This window comes from Lepidothrix coronata, unplaced genomic scaffold (genome assembly GCF_001604755.1).
Source record: "Lepidothrix coronata isolate B3197 unplaced genomic scaffold, Lepidothrix_coronata-1.0 Scaffold122, whole genome shotgun sequence".
NCBI classification, from domain to species: domain Eukaryota; kingdom Metazoa; phylum Chordata; class Aves; order Passeriformes; family Pipridae; genus Lepidothrix; species Lepidothrix coronata.
The window spans coordinates 784,288-805,152 of NW_016690302.1; the positions used below are offsets into that span (position 1 = coordinate 784,288).

The following is a 20,865-nucleotide window of genomic DNA, read 5'->3' on the forward strand; positions in this document are numbered from 1 at the left end:
TCAGTGACCAAATGGGAATTCACTGCTTTGAGTACTTCAATGACCAAATGGCGATTCATTATTTTCGAGCGCTAGTTCTAGTCGGAGGTCGGCATTTTCTGTATTTGCCTGAATTAGCTTTAGTTAAGCTGTACTGAATTTTGCAGCGTCTTTAACTTTCTTAGCACAGTGCTATGGAGCAGCAGCCTGTCCTAACGGAGCTGCGATCTCTCTCTCTCACGCGGCTCGGTCGCTGTGAGCTCTCTAACACCGCCGGGCCCCGCCGACCAGGACCGGGAGGGCAGAGCAGAGCTGCGGGAGGCTCGGCACCGCCTCAGCCCAGGGGATGTTCCTCGAGGTGAGCCCCTGGCCCACTCCCGGCACTGTCCCCCGTCCGCAGGGACAGGCTCTGCCCCAGAGCTGCACCCGGGGATGGCGGGGCGGGGTCGGGCCGGCCGAGCCCCCGGAGCGGCTCCGCGTGGTCGCGCCCCTTCCCCGGCCCTGCCCGCCCCTTCCCCGGCCCTTCCCCGCCGTCCCCGCCCCTTCCTCCCGGCCGGCTCTCGGGTGCTGCCTGCGGCGCCGCCGCTGCCCTGGGCGCCGGGACGCGCCGGGTCCCTCCCCCGGAGCCGCCCAGGCACCTCCCTCGGGCCGCCGCGGTGAGTCACGGCGGAGGAGGAGGAGAAGAAGGCTCGGCTCCGCTCCGCTCGCCCGTGCCCAGCGCCCGCCGCCCGAGCCGCAGCAGCGCCGGGGCCGCCCGGCCCCGCACCAGGTGAGCGCCCTGCCCTTTGTGCGCGGCCCCAACAAAGGCGCCCGCCCGGCCCGGGGGCTCCGCTCCGCCCGCCCGGGGCCTCCCCGCTGCCCGCGGCCGCCCCGCCGGGGCCGGCCCCGCTCGCCCTGCCCGGCCCGGCCCCTGCCAGGCCGTGGCCCCGCGGCGCAGGTACGGGAGGTGCCTCTCTGATTTCGTGGCATCATCGCTGCACGTCACGAGGCTCCCGGTCGCGCCGTGTCCCGGCCCGGCCGTGGCCGCAGTGCTGTGGCAGGTGAAGTCATTCCCCCGCGGGGGCTCAGGGCACGGCCGCGGGCGGGGCAGCCCCCTCTGCCTGCGATGCTCTCGGCATCCCGGCCCTCCGTGGGAAAACGCCTCTCGGACAGTGGTTCCCTCGCGGGTAATTCCTGCCTTGGCTAAAAATTGTGTTTCCAGAGCCTCTGGGGCAGCACTCCCTAACTTTGAGCCCAGATGGGCAGGATTTGTTGGCGCGGTGCAGTTCCGTGTGTGTCGGGGAGGTACGTGAGGGAGGGACAGCATCGCTGCCCGGCTCAGAGTGCATTAGTGCTCCAGGGCACAGATGAGGGATGATCCTCCTTTCTGCTCAGCAGCCAGATGTGCTTCATCAGGGCACATTTGCCTTTTAGACTCACATTTGCCTTCTCTTCAAGAAGAGACTGTTTTGCTCTGTTGTATATCATCGTTTATTTGTCCATCCCTCATCTTGGCACGTTGAACAGGATGGGCTTTGATGCTCTGTGAGATGACTGGGAGACATTCTGCAGATGTGGGGATTTAAAAACAAACCAAGGCACCGAACTCCAGCAGACTTTGGAGACGGGTTAGGTGTGCTTGTTCAGTGTTCTGGTGTGAGCTGGCTGTGGTGTGGCGAGAGGCATGTTTAGTGAGTATTTAAGAACATACTTTTAAATACATTTACAAAATCTTATTATATTTAGTTTTTTTTGGCTGCTGAACTCGCAGGCTTTCAACTTCTTTTGCCCTTGTTATTTCTGGAGCTCATGAGTGATGTGAAATAGCTGCTGAAGGAGAACCACTACGTAAATGGTGAAAAATGAGGCTAAACATGTACTTCAGGGGGTTTTATTTTGAAAGTACAGGTATTCAAGGTGAGGGGGTGTACAGAAAGCTACATCTAAAGTACTACTTCTAAAAATACAGACTTATTTTCTTGCCAGTCTAAAAGCTACTTTTGCCTTGACAAACAGATTCTGCTGGAAAATGGTGACAGGTGTAACTCAGACACATTGGAGTTCCTTCACTTTGCCTTAGCTGAAAAAGCCTCATCAGTTATTGTATCTCTGGCATCTTGGTAGACACTGGCAGCTCCCTCAGGGTGATGTGGAGTTGTTGGTAAGTGGATTTGTGTGCTCTCTTAGTTGTTGGGGTGCATAGAAATAGTAAATCTCCAAAGAAGGGTGTAGAATTTAACAAATGCAGGAGGAAAGGGCACTTTGGACAATTAACTGGTAATTAACTTTTGGACCCAAAGTCGCTTCAAAGCAGTTTTCTCTTTTAGCTCATTTTAAGCATTGCAACAAGTTATGGAAAAGTTGTGGAGGACACAAAAGTGCTTTCAGGATTCCTTTTTGGCGTCCAAGTGGTAGTGAAATTTCACCAGGGCAATGATCCCAGAGCCTGCCAGGAGTCCTGGGAATAAATCCTTGTGGGATTTATGTGCTTGCCCTGCTGGAGCTGTGTGTGCTGCACAGGCAGTGCAGGGTGTGGGCAGGGAGGGCTCTCACCATATGAACTGAAGCTTCTGTCTGTTAAGAAGAATTAGTTAATGCTCATAAATCTCACCAGACATAAAACATCATCATGACGAGTGTTTGGGCTGCACAGAAAGCAAGTTCTGAGTCCCAGTTTTACAGGAAATCTGTAGCTGTACCAATTTCTGCTCCCTGCCTTTTCCCTCCTTCCCCCATCCACAGTTTGAGAGTATTTAACTTTTGGAGAGAGACGTTTCCAAAACAACTTGTGGTGTTTTCTAAACAAAACCAGAAGCGAACGGAAACAAAACCTAGATTTTGTAATTGCTGACATTGACTTGTGATGTCTCTTGCCAAAATTTAAAAACCATCCTGCAGTTGCATATGGGCAAACAGAGGTAACACCTGAACGTGTTTGATGGGGTGAAGCTCTTAAAGGTTGATGCTTTGCCTGGGAAACAACTTGTGAGAAATAGATCTATTTATACACGTTTAATATGAGCTTTTTTCCCCTCCAAAACGTTTGTCATCTGTAACCGGCATAAACATTTCTGATTTTTACTAAGTATTTCAATTCCTAGGTTGGTTGTTGACTACAAAGCATCCCTCCTGAGCATCTGACCTAGTTTGAAGCATCAAAAATGCACCCAGAGAGGCAACGGGCTTTTGGAGGCTGCTCTTGGGTTTGCTGGGAAAAACTTCCAGGAGAGTTTTTTCCAAAAGAGAAGGATTGGGTATCAGAAATATTTCTATACATGCAGAGGCAAAACTGTATTTCTTTTTATTGCAAGCTGTCATCAGATTGGGTTTCCTGCTGAAATGCAGCAGGGACAGAGGCAGCTGTTACAGCTACACCACACCATGGGGGGTGCAGTGCAGAAGGGGTGGGAAAAAGTGCAATCCTAATGAATATGCCAATTGCTTATATTCTGGGAGCTGGCATAAGTGTTAGAGCTGGAAGGTGCTTATAATTCAGTGTTCAGATAGTGAGGGTAAATTACTTTGTTTCTGTATTTCCAGATGTGTTAGTGGTCACGATGGTAAAGCTGGTCAGTCATGTCCTTTATTTAAACTATCAGTGTGGTACTTCTGGAACAGTATGGTGGGCTATTCAACCAGAAACAAACCTTGATTTGTCACAAGAAAGATGTCAAAAAATCAGTGTTCAGTAGTTTTAAAAAAGTGGTTTAAAAAGCCACTTAGTCCTGTTTGTTTTTCCAACAGACTGACTGAAGTCAGTCATGTCATGCAGGATTCTCACTGAAAGGGTGTGGGTATCAGGTTTTTTGTCTCCTGTGTTAAACCAGGTAACCAGAAACCACACATGAGTCATATTCACAATTCCTTTAGAAAGATTCTTTTCAAATAACTGCACCACGGATATTAGAGATTTTTTTTTGTTGTTCCATTTGAAAGTTCTGATTTGCTGGAAAAGTAAATTTAATTTATCCATTAATTTAATTCCAGCAAAGCTACTGCATGTGTACAAAGGTACGAATAGTCCCAGTTTTGATGCTGATTTGCACCAAAGATGTAAATTATTGGAATGAAAACATTTTGCCACCTACTCCACGTCCTAAGCAATGTTGGCAATCGAGGGTCTGGCTTCTAAGTGTGAGGGAGAAATGACATGTAAATAGATTTTAAATGTGCTGAAAACTTCTACCAACTAACTTAATTTCTCTTAAGGTAAAAAAAAAAACCCCAAACAACTTTGTTCAGTGTTGTTTTACCTCAGAGAATGGAGGACACTCACAGATCTTTTTCCCTTTGAAGAGCTGTGGCCTGTCCATGAGCTTCCATTGGCATCACAGAGCAGATGGAGCAGGATGGGCAAAGCCATAGGTGAGAACAAACCAAAGATCAGCAAAATAACCAAAAAAAAACGTTAGTGGGTACTTGAGAACACTCCTCTGACTCTAGGATTTATTTTCAGCCTAAGTGTTGGGGAAGCATTATGTAACAAATCCTCAAAAAAGTGAGGAATGCTAATTTTTGTTTCTGCCTTCTCTTGGTGATGTGACAGAACGTTACAGAGCTCATGTGTGGCTTCAGTGTCAGTCTGAATTCAGGGAGTGTGGTCATACTTCTTGCTTTTCAGTAAGTACTTCCAAGGCTTTACAGACTATCAAATCTGCCAAGCCTAGTCTTTTTTTTAAAAAAGAAGATGTAATTATTAATGCTATTTTAAAAACAAACCAAAAGAAACCAGCCTGAAATTCCCAGATTCTCAGTTGAAGATAAACTGCCATGAAAAAAACCCTAATAATTTCAACTTCTTGCATGATTGGGATTCCTGTGACTGACTAAATTAGCTACTAATTGGGGAACAGAGATGGAGCCAATAGATTTGTACAACCATTCCACTTGTCTCTGGATGTTCTCTCTTATTTCTTGCAAATACACAGTCCAGGAATTTATTTGATATTTTCAGCATGTCCATTTTCTCGGTGTTCCAAGGGCAGCTCACAAGTAAGGAAGCAACTTAAGTAATCAACTCTGTTTATGACCACAACCAAGCTCTGAAACCTTCTGACTCAGTTTATGCTTCTATAAAATTAGTTGACTACTTCACAGGAAGGTGAAGATGTTTAATTAAAGTGTAATTGTTTTGCCTCTGAACTCATCCAGGTCCTGATTCAATGCACATTGAAGTCAGTGAGGAGCTTTTAATTAATTTCCTTGAGCTTTAAATAAGTGCCCATGTACGTGTACCCTTGAAGGAATTGTGACCTAAATTTTTGCAGCAGAGTTGCTGTGAAGGGGCAAAATAAATCCTGAAGCAGCTTAAGGTAAACTCCTGATGGGAGGCTTTTTGTGGCCCTGGGAAGGGGGTGGTGCAGCTGCAGGGACCTCTGTGCCTGCTGCCCTACTGAGGTCATTTTAGTGGGGTCTCCCAACTTTGGGTGTGCTGGATCTTGTATGGAAAGCTGGAAATTTCTGTGTGCCTTGGCAGCTTTCTCAGTTGGGCAGAGGAGGCAATATCAGACTTCAAGATAAACACAGTTAACCGAATGTTTATGCAGAAACCATCAGCAATAACACTTAAAATATAATTAACGTTAAGAGCTGATGCCAAATGGAGAAAAATAGGAGCATTCACAGCTTCTTAGCTGCTTTTTTTTCCCCAGGAATGCCTGTGGATGCCAAATCATACTCTTTGGTTTATGTGGAATTCATGAAAGGTTTTGCTTAACTTCAGAGGTCAGAAACATCAGGTTTTTACTAAACAGAACTTTATCACTGGAAGGTTGGTCAGCACCTACAATGAACTTGGTGAAATAAACCTTTCACAGTTCACATTAAACTGTTTGCAGCTGTTCTTTTGCTGTTCCTCTGTCAAGTTCTTAGTTCACAAACTTTTACAAAACATGTTTTAAGCCTTAAAGAAAATTCTGTATGTGAAGCAGCGTGTGAGGAGCTACAGTTTTGGCCCAGTTTGTTTTTCATACATTCATTTCATTGCCCTTTTCTTGGTAGCTGCAAGTTTAGCCATAAGTGCTCTCAGCTCCTTCCTTTTGCTGAGAAGCTCTAACAGAGGTGTTCTGTAACTGTACAGCGGTTTGGGAGGTGCAGAAATCTGGCTGCACTTCCAGTCATTCCCTTTGCCCATTCTGCCTTAAATTGGTGGTGGTTGGATGCAAATCCTGCTCGTGGAACATTCCTGAAGTGATCTCAGTATTGGAGTATGATTGATCTAGATAAGTATTGCTTCATATGTGAGCTGAGGGTCGGTCTCTTCTCCCTGGTGACAAGTGACAGGATGAGAGGGAACGGCCTCAGGTTGTGCCAGGGGAGGTTTAGGTTGAATCTCAGGGAGAATTTCTTCATGGAAAGGGTTGTAAGGCACTGGAACAGGCTGCCCAGGGAAATCACCACCCCTGGAAGTGTTCAAAAAACCATGTGGGTATGTGTGGCACTTCAGGATACGGTGTAGTGGTGCTGAGCTGATGATTGGATTTGATGATCCTAAAGGTCTTTTCCAGCCTTAACAATTCCATGATTCTGTGACCTCACCATGCCCCTGTTCTTAGGGAAGCAATCACCATTTATCCTGTGAATTTTACATATATAGGAGATCTTGAAACAGTCAGTTTTAATCATTTAACTAGTGTTGATCTCTGAATAAACCAAACTCACCACACAATTCCACACACAGTTTTCCAGCAGCTCAACCTGGTTGCCTTTACCTTATGTGTGTTCTCTGTCTTGCCTGTGATCCCTGCAGCAGAAATTCATCAGTCCCAGCACTGGTGGGGACCTGATCCTAACCCTTAAACCCTGCAGCCTGTGGTTTATTCCTCTCCAGCCCAGGAGTGTTTGCACAGTGGTGCTAAAGGGAGATTCCAGCTGTCAAACCACTGACCTCATCCAGGTTTGTGTCCCAGTTCAAGGCCAATGGAATTCAGGTGACATTCAGAATTGTGGCGAGGAAGGAAATTGCATCCCTGTTCCTGAGAAATAGGAAGTCTCTGGAAGGCAAGATTTCCTTCCTTGTCATCCTATTTTACCAAAAAATACAGACAAGCAAAGTGTCCATGGTAAAATCAGTGTATAATGAGGGATTTGCTTTAAACTTGTGAGCACTGAAACTCCTCTCTTAGAATGGACAGGGATTTTTTTTTTCCTCCCTCCTCTCTCCATCAGACATCTTTGTATCATGGTTAGGTGACCTCAAGAAGGTGAAAAGAAATTCTTTCCTTGTGCTTTTTGTTGTTAATAAGTCCTTCAGAGAAGAGAGGAGCTGGCATACTGTTGCACATGTAATTAAAAGAGATACTCAGACCAATGTGTGGAACACTCTCCAGGAAAGCTCCCAAGGAATATTATTTTAGGAAGGTCCCAGGAGCAGAGTCTCTTGGCCATATTGTCCAGTAACATTCCTGATGCTCACAGATCACTGGGGAGGCAAAGGCTTTGTGTTCTGTTAGTACCAAAGAGGTGATCAAGGAATATATTCATTTTAGACAAACAGCCAGTGATTTGTAGTTCAATTCTCAGCAAGAGCCATTAATAAAATACCTCTTTAAATGGCTTTAAAAATTAAACCTTCCACTGGTTCAGAACTGAAACCACTTCTTTGCTTTTTTGGTTATCCAGAGCATCCAGAAGAGCAGCAGAGATGATTTTATTTATTTATTTATTTATTTATTTATTTATTTTTCTCTAAAGAGGCAAGATAAGTAGGTGACATAAAGGGGTGTGTTTATCACATTTTACAGCTGATTTTATTGATGTGTGAGGCCAGAACAACATTTGATGTTGTTGTCCAACAGTTGTGCAATTTTGGTAGCCAGGAACTATTAATCTAAGAGCCTCTGGTCCTAGCACTGTACTTTGATACAGGATTGCAAAATACTAAAATGCCAAGTAGTCACTGACCTAATAACAGCTCACATTTTAATTGCCTTAAAAAAAAATCCAGTTAGCCCTAATCTCTCTACTATAAAAGATTCGTAGGCATTTTCAGTGTGAAATGTCTGTGACCTGGCAATAATGATGTTCAGATGTCAGTAAAAATTACAGGGCAGCACAGGGCACGTTTTAAATTGAAAGCTCTTGCTAATACCTGGGTATCTGGAGATCCCGTGTTGATGAGTACCAGAGAAATGCCTATAAATACATATATAAATACATACACATACAGTGGAGAGAGATCCTTTTGGTGGCACTGCTCATGATCTGCCATTTCTATGGTTAAATGCACCCAGCACTGTGAGAATTTGGTCACTGCACCACAGGGAGTTTTGACTCCCAAAGTGGCACTTCAGCTTTTTGGAGGCTTTTACTGTGTGACTGTGAATTGAAATTCAGTGTTATTGTTGTTTTAACTGCTTGCAGATACTTACTGGAATTCTGCCTGTTGTCAATTAGGGTTTTGCCTGCTCTGCTCAGGGATTTGTGCTCTGGGATGACCCTGCTGGAGGGGGTTCCAGATGATCCCACCGTGGTCCCTTCCAAGCTCACCCATTTTGCAGTTCTGTGGTTTCAGACTGTTCTGGAATGTTCCTGGTTGGTTCAGTGCCACCTGCCTTTTTGTTAAAGTTGCCCGAAACATCAAATTTTTGTGCTAGACACAGCTTAATTTCAAAAATCTGCACACATATACAATATTAATGAAGTGTTTGGGTGGAAACACCCCAAATATTGATGTGCTTCTCCGTGAGCACTGCTGGGAACACCAACATCTGTCCTTGCTCATGTTTCTGTTTCCTGTTCCATTCCGAGCCACTTGAGAATCGCTGAAGAGGCAGAAAAAACATCCTGCACCGTGGGCATATCCCACACCTGCATCAGTTTGGGCATTGGCTCTGCTGGAGAGGCCTATTTTGGGTTTATTATGCAGGCTGAACCAATTTCTTGCTTCTCCAGTCAGCTCACTCTTTATCAGTGTTCACGTTTCATGAGCCTGGGGTGTTCATGTCCCACATATGAAGTTATTTTTCAGCCTGTTGGCTTCAGTTTTTGTAATATAAATGCCAGCCTTCAGCAAACCCCCAGATTTAATATTAATGATCCCTAAGTCCTCAGAGGATTGTGAGGCCAGTGTTGCCTCTTCTTGCAGAGCTCCTTTGGAAATGTGACTTGGGTCAGAGAGCTGATTGACGTGACCAGGGAATGAAGTGACCCCAATTAATGACTCTGTCATTGGTGTCAATAATTAATAGTCAAAAGCACCATACCTCACAGGTGGAGGTGTTACCTGGGTACATATCTGGGCAGTGTGTGGCATGCCAACCACATAAAATGGGATGGATGCATTGAAAAGAATTTGATTCTTGTAAGTGGTTGATAATTTTTACCCATTATTGGTGCTCAGTTTTTTTTTCACTGTTCTGTGTTTCAAGTTAAAACCCAACTATGAAAATAAAAAGGGGACGAGAAAAGGCATCTCAGGCTTGTGCTGCAAACTTCGTTTTCTGTTTCTGAAAATACAAAATATTTACAGATGGATCCACACAAGGCTCTGCTGCACAGCTTTGTTTTGATGATGGATGTGTAACACTGTTTTTACAGCAGTAATTCTTCAGCGTGGGACACCCGGTAGTTAAATCATTGGCTATCTGTCATTAGTGCCCAATTTCCTGCCTGGGAGATTTGTAGCTTTGTTATAAATAGGGGGAGAGGTGCCTGAGCCTCAGTGAAAGATGCCCATGGTCAGGACAAGAGCAGCACTACTCCATCCAGCTGGTGAGGACCCTCTGGAATAAAGTACTGTAACATTCTTCTGGAATTGTTTCTGTGGCTGGGATAGATTTGTGTATAAAGTGCTGCAGAGAGTGTTGTCACTTTATAAAGAATTTTTGACACGTTCATCTTTGAAGTGTGAGTACCTTGGGGAAATGAAAGGCTTTTTCCAGGTTTTGTTGCTGTTACTACATTTAATTTCAGAGGCTTCAGGTTGACTGACGTGAACTACCTAAAAACCTGTGCTGCCTTTTTTAACTGGATGAGGTGTGATAGGTGCCTTCTCTGGTGAAAGAAGGGGGGAAATCATCTGCTTTGTGTGTGTTTGAAGGTCAGGAGGCAAATATTAATTTCATAAAAGTGGTTACAATGGTAGGATTTTTTATTTATTTTTAAATGAGCTTGAGCATTGCTGTAAGAGCTGTTTTGATATATTGGGAAGCTTTACTGAATGCACTTCATTACTACTTTTGAAGTCCATATTGAAGCTCTGAAAGGTGATGCAGCACTGGGGAGAAAAACCCCCTGCTTGTGTTCAGAGATGTTTCATGAGTAGATGGCAGCGTTTGGGGTTGGCTCCTGTCCCTCTCCAAGAAAGTTTCGTTAAAAATTTAAATCTAACATTTAAGAGATGCAAACCTACCACGGGAGTTCCAGCAGTAAATTGACCTGAATCTGACACTGGGGTTCAGATTCTGAAATCAGCTAAAAGGCAGTACTGAACATAGAAAGGAAGACAGGAAAAAAAAAAACCCTATTAAATATTTCAACTCTTACTGTTCACCTATAAATAGGTAGCTGTTATGAATTCTTCATTGTGTCCCTCTGGAGATGGGAATTAATCCAGTCTCCAGCTGCCTGTGACTGAAGGTCACCAGTCAGAATGAATTAGAAGAAAATCTGTAGCAGGATTTTGCAGGCTCTGGTTCCTGACTTCAGGTTTCAGGCTCCAGCTCGGAAGGTTTTTCGGGCTCTGGCTGTTCTCTGTGAAAATGCCATTTGAAAATTAACAAGGCTTAAATTAGGGGCAGCATCCCCTTGCACGTAAAGCTTCCCAGTGTGTCCGTGCTTTAAGCACTGAAGTGCTCCGTGGTGGAACTGTGGAAGGGAATGGCTTAACCTTGGATAATGATATCACAGGGCTGAGGGGACCCCTCATGCTGGCTCTTAACTCCGTTTGTGCAGTGCAAAGGGAACCTGCAGTGCTTGGGTTTATTCTCCACAACTCCTTATCTGAGCTTTCATAATCCCATCCCGTTAATTGAGGTTTTTAACTGCCTTGAACAGAACCAGTCGGGTTCAAGGAAAAGAAAAATAAATTGTAGCTGAACCCGACTCCTGTTGGGTTTCTTTTGGCTATAACTGGAAATGCCAAAAGATATTAAAGAGGTAGTCAGCTGAGTTACATTTGAAAGAGCTTGCCAGATGGCTGCTCTAAGTACCCTAAATTATTAAGGCTGAATATGTAAAATGTTACATTTTCTGACAGCTTACTGCCTTTTTATTTCCCCCCCCTTAATGTAGGCTGTGCAGATTCCTCAGTTTCACTTTGTTTTTTTCCCAAACCAGTCAAATGTGGTTGTTAGGATTTTCAGCATTACAGAGGACTGCAGTGTATGTGGGGGGGGGAATATGGAATTTGAAGGAACAAAAGCTCATGTTGCTTTCTCATTGCATTAAATAAGCATGTCTTTAAAATTGAATGGGATGCTTAAGTGGTTTCCCTTATGCAAAATTTATAAGCCTACATTTTTGTAATGTGCCTTTTTTTTTTTTCTGTTGGGATGTGAAATATTTCTTTATTTATTTAAAGAGAGGGAGTCAGAGTAATTTAGAAGTTCTGTATTATGAACCCATCTGTGGCCTTGTCCATCAAAGAATCCCATCCAGGTTCTGAATTTATATGAATGTGGGTGGAAGTGAGGGAGATATAGTTACAAATCTGTAATTTTCAGTTGCTATGTGTTGGAATCCTCTGCTGAAGGTTCAGTCAAAACAGTTCTTGCTGCTGAGGCTTGAGTTTCCCGAGGAGCCGTTTCCATCTGTTGGTAAAACAGACAAGTTAAACTGAGATGGAGTGCAGATTTCTCCTGTCTTCATTTTTATAAAGTGAAAACCCACTGATGTTCTAAATCTAGGCAGGAAAAAAAAATAAAAGGGGCAGCTAATGGCAATTGCAGTGTTTTTTCATGATTTATTGGTGTGTCTGGGGTCAGTAACTGAAGAGAAAGCCCCTGCAGTCTTTCAGTTCACTTCTGGGGAGGAATATATTGTATTTTCATTAAAACCTTTTGGGGACAAGTAACAACGTGGAGAGGTAGGGAAGCATCTCAGGGCTAGTTAAAAATACTGAATCCCCTTCTATGTGGGTAATATAAAGTATCCCAGATGGTTTTCAGTGAAGTACCTGCATATCCTGCTTCCAAATGCACATTTGCTTTACTCTCATCTTTTCCTGCCTTGCTAGAAAGTGTGGCTTCAACCCGGAGTGGTTTGGATGCAGGTGATGCTCAGAGCTCCTTTTGCCAGGGGATTACACATCCCCTTCCCAGAGCCCAGGACTGCACATCCCCTTCCCAGAGCCCAGGATTGCACATCCCCTCCCCAGATCCCGGGAGATGGGTTTGGCAGCGGGCACGTGGGGATGTCAGGCGTGCTTGGCTCTGCCCATTCCACATGTTGGGCCTTGCAGAGCAGAAGGAATTCCTGGGATCCTCACCCAGCCCACTGCAGGAGTGTGGGGAGGGACGTGCTGAACACCAGCACAGCTTTCCCAGCTGTTGGCTGACCAACCTCCTTCCCTGCCTGGGAAAGGGAGGGAATGTTTGCAGATTCAGATGTATTGCTTGGGCAGAGCTGGGCTGGCAGTTTGGGCTGTAATATTTAGATCGTTGTTGTTTATTATTCTGTCATGTGAATCATCTTAAAAATAAATGAGAACTAAGTTTCGTTGCCTGTGCCTGGCAAACAAGGGAGAATGAGGTGACCCAATTATGTCCATTTGCAGTGTGTTGGATGCAGCAGGACAAGCTTGAAGGATTTAGTCTTTTAACACAGTTTAGTGAAGAATGTTGTAATTTCAGACTCAAACTGCAGCTTCTGAAAGGCACAGGTTAATCCTTTTTATGAGAAGGGGATTGAAAAGTGGCACTGGGGAGTAGAGCCATGTTTGGCTGCAGTAGGGAAGTCCTGGCAGCCCAGACTTTCCTGTTGGCTCTGCACATCTGCCTCCCCCTCACCTGGAGAGACCAGTTCCAGAGCTGACAGAGCAGTGAATTCCCTATGGCTTCACCAGCCTTTGGCATCTCTTCCTTCAGTGCTAATAATCCTGCATATGATTCCCAGAAATCCATCTGAGACCCCAGGATTTCTTTGTTAGGCCAGTACATATCAGTGAACGTGTCACTGGGCTTTGGAATTGCTTTGCCTGTTCATTCCCTTGGATGAACAGTTTTCCAGTTGAGCTCTGTTGATGCTGTGGAGATTCCTTCAGTCCAGTACACAGCAGTTCTTGTTTTTCTATCTCCCTGTCTGGCTTTTTGTGCTGAAAATACAGATTGAAATGTTGATTTTCAGCGACTGTTTCTCATATGCAATATAAGATGCCTGAACAAGAATAGGTAAATAAATTGTGTGTTTTAACTGTACACAGTAGGATTCATTAGTGCTGTTGATGAGTCTGTTGGTGATGGGTGGGATGTGCAAAATCAGTCTTTATCTTTGCTGATCAGCTGACATTCCACTCCCAGCATCCAGCCCTTGGCATCCCTGTGCCAGCTCACTTTCCTTGTGCTGTTGTAATTCAGTGACATGTACTTTAAAAACATGTTTCTTTTCAGTGATTGTGCCTTATATTTTAGCCTAAAAACTCCTTTATCCTCACAATGTGGGGAAGCATCGTGGTCTCTTAAGTGACAGCACTTAAGCTGACACTTTGACCTTTGTCCATCTCCCAACATCTCTGAACCTGTAGTTATTATTTCTCTGCTTTTAAATTTTTCTGTAAGTTAAATACCCTCTGTAGCAGTCTCTGGCCCAAGTGTAAACCATTGTAAAGAAGTAGAATTATTTAGGATGGAAGGATAAGCATGAATTGAATCTGGGGTCTTTGTGCTTAAAATAGTTTTTTACATTTCATTTCCATGGTAAAGAGCCTTGCATGGTTTTATCTCTTCTTAAATCCAGTCTAGGAAAGTAAGCCCATTGGGGCAAGAGCAGCTTTGATTGTCATTTGAGAAATGTTTTGTATTCTAGTGATGCCTGAGTTGGAAAGGGTTCAGTTATTTCTTTTCTCCTGCTCCTGGGAGTATGTGGTGGGAGTTAAGCTTTGACAGAATCCCGTGACCAGGACAAAATCTGAATCTTGTGAATCATGGAGGAAGTGCTGATCAGTGGGATGAGCCCAAGCAGCTGCAGACAGTGATGCTCAGCCCCACCTGGATCTGGCAGAATTAGAAGGTAAAGGGAGCAGCTGACACTTGTTTAGACAGTGACAAAAACTGGGAACCGAGTGTTAATGAAGTCCAGATGAAATGCAGCAAACACACTCTCCCTTTTTTATCCTTCTTTCCCCCCTCCTTTCTGTGGTCAACAAGTGAAGGCTGATCTACACTAATTCCATTTTTCCATGGCTGTTCAGCACTCCATGCAGATGCCATCATCAGCAGGGAAGCAAGACAGGAGTAGCCAGAGCTACTCCACTGTTCTGTACTCCAGAGAAAAGCTGAATCCAAGATCCTGCTGGAGCTTCACCTGGAGGTTCTCTGCAGTGTCTCTCAGGAAAAGGTGTTGGGAGCACCTGAGCTTTATCAATGGCTTAAAAGAAGCCAAAAGTAAACCATGTTCTGACCTTGCAGGATTAGAAAGGGGATAGAGGTGATCAAAGAAGAGGAATTCAGAGCTGGGAATTGCAACTGAAGCAAAGCACTGCCTGACCTGGGAGATTCTTAAGGATGGATCGTTGAGGCCTCAGGTCTATCAGGACTCTTAGGATGGGGAGCAGAGCTCGTGCCAGCAGTGATTCAGCTGCTCCTCAGCTGTCTTGCTAAACTCTCTCTCCTATTTTGCACTTCTTCCCTCCCACCCCCCAAAAATACACAGTTGTGAAATATTTTTAGATCTTATTTCTTAGGGTTTGTTAGAGATGAATGTGGAAATGCTGGTGTGCAGTTGGAAATTCTGGAAGTGTGAGCTGCTCTTTAGAACTGATGGGAACAAGTTGGTGGAAGAACCTTTATTCTTATTTTGTTCTCATACTTAAGCAAAAGTAACGAAACCTAATTTTATTTACTCCAGTTATTTTTGGAGCCTTTAGCAGTAAAGGTGCTTGTTCTTCAGGGGATGTCCCCTGTGGTTTAGCAGAGGAGTTCCCAAGTTCTGGGGTGCAAGGTTGATGTCCCACCCACGTGTGTGGTGTCAGTGGTGAGGTGAGTTCAGCTGGGGACAAACCTGGCAAGTTCCCAGTGCTTCCCATGCCCTAATCCTCTCCTTTAGGAAGGAGCTCACACAGCTGTGGTATTTGTGCAGTGGTGGTGGTGGGTGGGTCTTTGAAGTCCATAGAAGTAGGAGCAGCAATTAGTCACTGGAATAGGTCCCATTGTCAGTGCTGGAGATAATCTTTCCTGGGACCCTGTATTTAGAGGGCAAGAACACTGGGAACTAATTAGTGAGGTCTGGCTTCAATAATCCTTTCAGAACAGGCAATTCCTCTCCTCTGGAGAGGTGAAATGCTTCTTTTAAGCCATTGATAAAGCTCAGGTGCTCCCAACACCTTTTCCTGAGAGACACTGCAGAGAACCTCCAGGTGAAGCTCCAGCAGGATCTTGGATTCAGCTTTTCTCTGGAGTACAGAACAGTGGAGTAGCTCTGGCTACTCCTGTCTTGCTTCCCTGCTGATGATGGCACCTCCATGGAGTGCTGAACAGCCATGGAAAAATGGAATTAGTGTAGATCAGCCTTCACTTGTTGACCACAGAAAGGAGGGGGGGAAAAGGATAAAAAAGGGAGAGTGTGTTTGCTACATTTCATCTGGACTTCATTAACAAATGGTGACCATATCTACGCTAATCAGAAACCTTTCATTAAATACAGCAATTTATGCCATTTTTTACATGATTCTGGCTGTGATGCTGTCCTGGGTGGTGGCACTTGTTGTTCCATTGCCTGTTACAGAGGGTTTGAACTGTCACTTCATTTGTGACATTGAGCTGCTTGTCTTGGAGGCTGATGGGGTGGGTAGGAAGTACTGAATTCTTACCATGCCCTGAGACCCAGTTGTAAAATATGTTCAGAAATATGTCACAAGTCTGAAAACTAGAAGTAAATAACTGCTTCTGGCTGTTGGGGACTGAACAGTGAAGTTGGTCTGAAAAACTCTGTGCAAAGGGTTTTCCAGCCCAGCTTTCCAGTGCCAGTCTTTGGAATTGCTGTATTCAGATGACACAGGCAGAATTGAAAACAATAATTTTGGTCAAAATCAGCATGCTTTACATTTCTCCCTAGTTCTCCTCAAATCCTTGGTGAGATATGCCTATTTTGGGGTTTTTACTAGAAGAAACTCCATGTCACAATGTCTGTTGGTTTTTCCAAGGGATTGGGTTTTATGCTGAAATCTTCCTAAAGAATGCAAAGCTTGAATGCATTTCGTTCTCAAGGGGTTGGGAACGTCATTGGTATGGTCAGGGTGGAAATCCTGCAGATGAAGAATGGCTTGAATTTTTAAAAACTTACTCTTTAAACAGAAAAAAGGGTCTCCAGGCTCCAGGCAAGCTGCAGTTGTATGAATTTTACCTAGGCCGTGTTCTGAAGCAGACTGGGATTTCAGGGCTTATGGAATGAAGGGTCTTTCTGGGGTTCAGCTGTGGATATTTCTGTAATGCTTTGCTCATTTGTTTTCACAGGGCAGTTTCCTCATACATTTTTCCCAGCCACAGTCACTAATCAGGACTGAACACGTGGGTTATCTCATCTGCTGTGGTTTTTAGAAGCAGGTACGTTGGCAGGGAAATCTGATGGTTTTGTTGGTTGGGGATGGGGCAACAACGACTTCATCCATGTGCCAGAAAGGATTGTAGGGGCAGGGGAATGCTGCTTAAGTAATGTTTCGTTATGTAGAGCATATTAATGTAGCTTTCTTGAGAAAACAAAGCTGAGAAATGCTTTGATAAGATTTTTCAGTCCGTCCTTTGTAAAGATGGATCGTGTTGTTGTCTGGGCATGGGGCAGCTCTGTACGTGGGTTTGGAGCTCTGATGTAATATCTGCTGGGTGCTATTGTCATCCTAAACCCTGTCTTATGAAAGCTTTATGTAACAGGAGCAGAGATATGTTCAAATTTTTCATGCTGGGGTCTCAGTGCTGTTTAAAGACTCTTGTCTTTCCACTCTGATGTCACCAGATATGAAGAGCTGTGATGGTTGAGGCTGTTGACCAAAATGATTATGTGGTGAATGAAAAGCAGCTTAATTTAATCTCTTTATATATATATTTTGGGCCATATTGAGTGCTTTTTTCCCCCATGTTGCTCACTATGTGGAGCATTCAGGCTTCAGGATCTTAACCCTTCCTGTTAAATAGGTGGGTTTGTGATAAATCCATTTTGGCTGAAGGTTCCTTTAGAAAAAGCAGGTTTAGACAGGAATTTCCATCACCCCTTTTTAAAGTTTGAGAATTAATAAACAACTGGAATATAACTATGATGGGAAACAATGAATAATAACATGTACAGGCTGCACAGTGTCTGATGTGTAGAGGAGTGTTGAAGTGGACGGGTCTTCCTCGCTGGCACAGGGGCAGCCAGGGCATTTTCTTGGTGCTTGTGGATGGTGCCACCTATTGATATCCCATATATTTTGTTTCATTTTTAAACCACAGATGTGTTACTGCATTTCAGGGTTTTGCTGTCATGGTTTTTCTTTCCTGAGTTGATTGGTTACTAGTACAGCACCTTTCCTTTTCAAGTAACAATATTGTTTAAAAAAATTATTTATAATATTAAGAACTAGTCACAACCTTTCAGCCTGACTTGGTATCTTGATAAATGTTTATTGTTTTATCAGTCTCTGGATAAACATAACTTAGTATCTCTTGCCCTGGTTTTGTTCATTGTCTTACTGGTGGCATCCTCAGTAAATTGCACTGTGGAGTATGTGCTCAGTAACATAATCCAATTTACTTATTTGAGTTGACACTACACAGAAATAGGGGATTGTTTTATTCTTCCTTCAGAGAGCAGTTTGCTGATTATGGCAAAAAAAAAAAAAAAAAGTCAAAAAAATCACCTTGCACATGTACAGGCTGCAAGTTTCCAGGCAGAACCATCAACAGCAAATGAGCTTCATGCAGGTCTTCCCACTGAAACTTGTTCAGGAAGGGCTGTGATGGATCTTTCTCACTTTTTACTGCTGTTATCTCCATGCTCCGTAATGTGGGTGGCAAAGCCTATCCCAGCAGCTGCTGCTGAAGTTTGCATTGCTTCTGACTCACTCAGGAGGGCCTATGTGTAATTTTAAACTGTTTCCACACCCAGATTACTTTCCCTTAAAAGTCATAATGAAAATGAAGTGAGGGGAGAGGTTGGTAATGACTGCAGGAAAACATTACAGGGAAAGCAGTGTTTGAACCTGCTGGGGTAGAACCTTCACTAAGGCAGCCTTGGGTAGTGTATTCCCTTGGTTACTGAGGTTCAGGAAGTCAGATTTATAGCTTGGTGTGGGACCAGACCCAGTTCTGGGGATGAAAACTAATTGGGAGACGTGCTCTGGAGCCACTTCTGTGAGCTGTGTGTGGTGCAGGAGGGGCTGGCTCACACCTTCATCTACAGTGTCGTGGAATCACAGGATGGTTTGGGTTGGAAAAGACCATCCCATTCCACCCCCTGCCATGGGCAGGGACACCTCCCACTATCCCAGGTTGCTCCAAGCCCTGTCCAGCCTGGCCTTGGACACTTCCAGGGATGGAGCAGCCACAGCTTCTCTGGGCAACCTGTGCCAGGGCCTCCCCACCCTCACAGGGAAGAATTTCTTCCCTATATCCCATCTAAACCTCCTCTCTCTCAGTGGGAAGCCATTCCCCCTTGTCCTGGCACTCAGGATTGTAAACAGTCTCTCTCCATCTCCCTCCAGGTCCTGGCAGGGGTTACATTTCCCCAACCCACAGCACCTGTAAGAGTTTAGTTCAGTTTGTGACGCTGCTCTAAAAGTGTGTTATTTGAAGCACCATTATTTTCTAAATTTCAGTTTATGTTTTTGCTATTGTTGACTTAATAAACTTCAGGATCATTTTTAAGAGCAGCTGAAGAGTATCTCTGTTGGTTTTCGGGTTTTTTTGTCTCGGTAAACACCCTGTTGTGGAACTTAAATAATGACCAGATACATAACAAAGTATAATCATGCTTTGTGCTGTAGAATTCAGATAGCACAGGCTGTTTATTCCGTAACATCATTATTTTTTATTAAAATAAAAAAGCAAAAGTTCACATTTTAAATGATACAAGAAAGGATGATAAACTCTACTCCTTGCCTGCTCTTCTTGGCTCTTCTTTCTCTCCAAAACCATTTCATAAATTTTAGTAGCTTTTACATAAGTGCAGTGGCCTTTTTTACATGATATATAAAGGAAAAAATAAAAACAGAGAGGAGGAAGACTTAAGAGCTTAGATTTCACACAGCTTTTGTTAAGCCATTGCAGGCTCCATGGCTGTGCTTTCTGCATCCTGTTTTCATTCTGGTTGTGCTTATTTATGGAAAACACCCCAAACCACGGTCTCTTCTGTCAGGGTGAACCTTTCATCTGGTTGTTAGAATTCTTCTTCTGCTCAGGCAGTAAGGTAACCACAGATAATGAGCTGCTGGGGATGTGAACATCAGCCTCGGTGAATGTTTGCATATGTAAGGCCCGATTTAGCTGTTCACAGTTTTAAGGATTTCTCCGATGAAGGATGTGATTCCTTGTTCTCCCAGGATATTCAGTGATCTGCCAGCTGGTGAAAAACAGGTAAATGAAACTTCTCTTCCTTTTATGCCCCACTAACTATTTTAGTTTGTCTTCTTGTGATCCTCAGGAAATCCAGGAGCTGGCAGGAGGGGAATGAACCGTGAGGGCGTCCCCGGAAAGAGTCCGGAGGAGATGTACATCCAGCAGAAAGTGAGAGTTCTACTCATGCTGAGGAAGATGGGATCAAATGTAAGATGCACTTCATAGCCCATATTTTATGGCCTTCCAGACATTTTTGTAGTAACTGGGATAGTGCTTGTAGAGATGGGCAGGTGAGGGTCTGGTTTTACACTGAATTGTTTTAGCCATCGCTGATTTAACCATTATCTGCGGTTAAACACAATTGATTTTTGCTTAAATATTATTAGACTTGTGATGCCTGAAACTGCCATGTATGGATAAACGATCAGATGTTTAGATTTAAAGCTTTTCCTCATTGGGAAAAACAGCAAAGCAAAGTGACCGTTTTAAGGTGACTTTGAGTCTGCCCACGAATTCACAACATCTCAGTTTGCTGAGGGTAGAGCTGCACAAATAACAGGTGATTAAAGTGCTGGAAGGAGAACAGAGGCAGCTGTGATGTTTTCTTGGGGAGTGGGAGATGATGTGTCCTGGTTTCCCCTTTGCTGACTGCCTGTCCCCCCAGCTGACGGCCAGCGAGGAGGAGTTCTTGCGCACGTACGCAGGGGTAGTGAACAGCCAGCTCAGCCAACTTCCCCAGCACTCCATTGACCAGGGTGAGTACTGACCTTCCTTGCCTTGGGTTTGTTTAATCTGTGAGGGCAGTCTCCTAAAACACCAAATTTAGGTGCCTGTGTTTCTGCATCAACCCTCCCTGCAATCCAGGATGTGCAAACTGTGGCTTTGGGAGAGAACGACAGTGAGCTGGTCAAGAGGTGGTTTTATTTCAACAGGTGAAGTCAGTCTGCACTAAACCTGAGATTAATTAGGAAGAAGAGCATTTTTAAACACCTTATTCTCCATGATAACTCAAAAGACTGATGGCCAAAGTCCTGTGAGCTGTAAATGCATGTGTAGAGCTTCCTGCCCTGTCTAATACATTAAATAGAAATAGATTTTAATCTGATAACTTGATCCTTTTTCTCTGTGTGCAGGAAAATTCGGTTATGCAAAGGTCCCTCTAGTTCTTAATCTATTCAGTATAGACCCTCTGCATAAGAATGTAGATCATCTGAGTTTTTATATT

General features: G+C 44.2%; 1 protein-coding gene across 1 annotated transcript; it reads left to right on the top strand.

Moving 5' to 3' along the window:
- The first annotated feature begins 611 nt into the window (after positions 1–611).
- CTNNBIP1 (catenin beta interacting protein 1) lies at positions 612–20,406 on the top strand. Its single transcript, XM_017825683.1, has 4 exons — positions 612–748; positions 16,566–16,655; positions 19,726–19,847; positions 20,305–20,406. The coding sequence occupies exons 3-4, from the start codon at positions 19,752–19,754 to the stop codon at positions 20,404–20,406; spliced, it is 198 nt and encodes a 65-aa protein (XP_017681172.1). The 5' UTR covers positions 612–748; positions 16,566–16,655; positions 19,726–19,751.
- Positions 20,407–20,865: the final 459 nt, after the last annotated feature.

Excerpts from the sequence above, each read along its gene's own strand:
- CTNNBIP1 (XM_017825683.1), top strand. The coding sequence starts at position 19,752 with ATGAACCGTGAGGGCGTCCCCGGAAAGAGTCCGGAGGAGATGTACATC. Across the intron at positions 19,848-20,304 it reads TGAGGAAGATGGGATCAAAT|CTGACGGCCAGCGAGGAGGA; the intron begins GTAAGATGCACT and ends CTGTCCCCCCAG.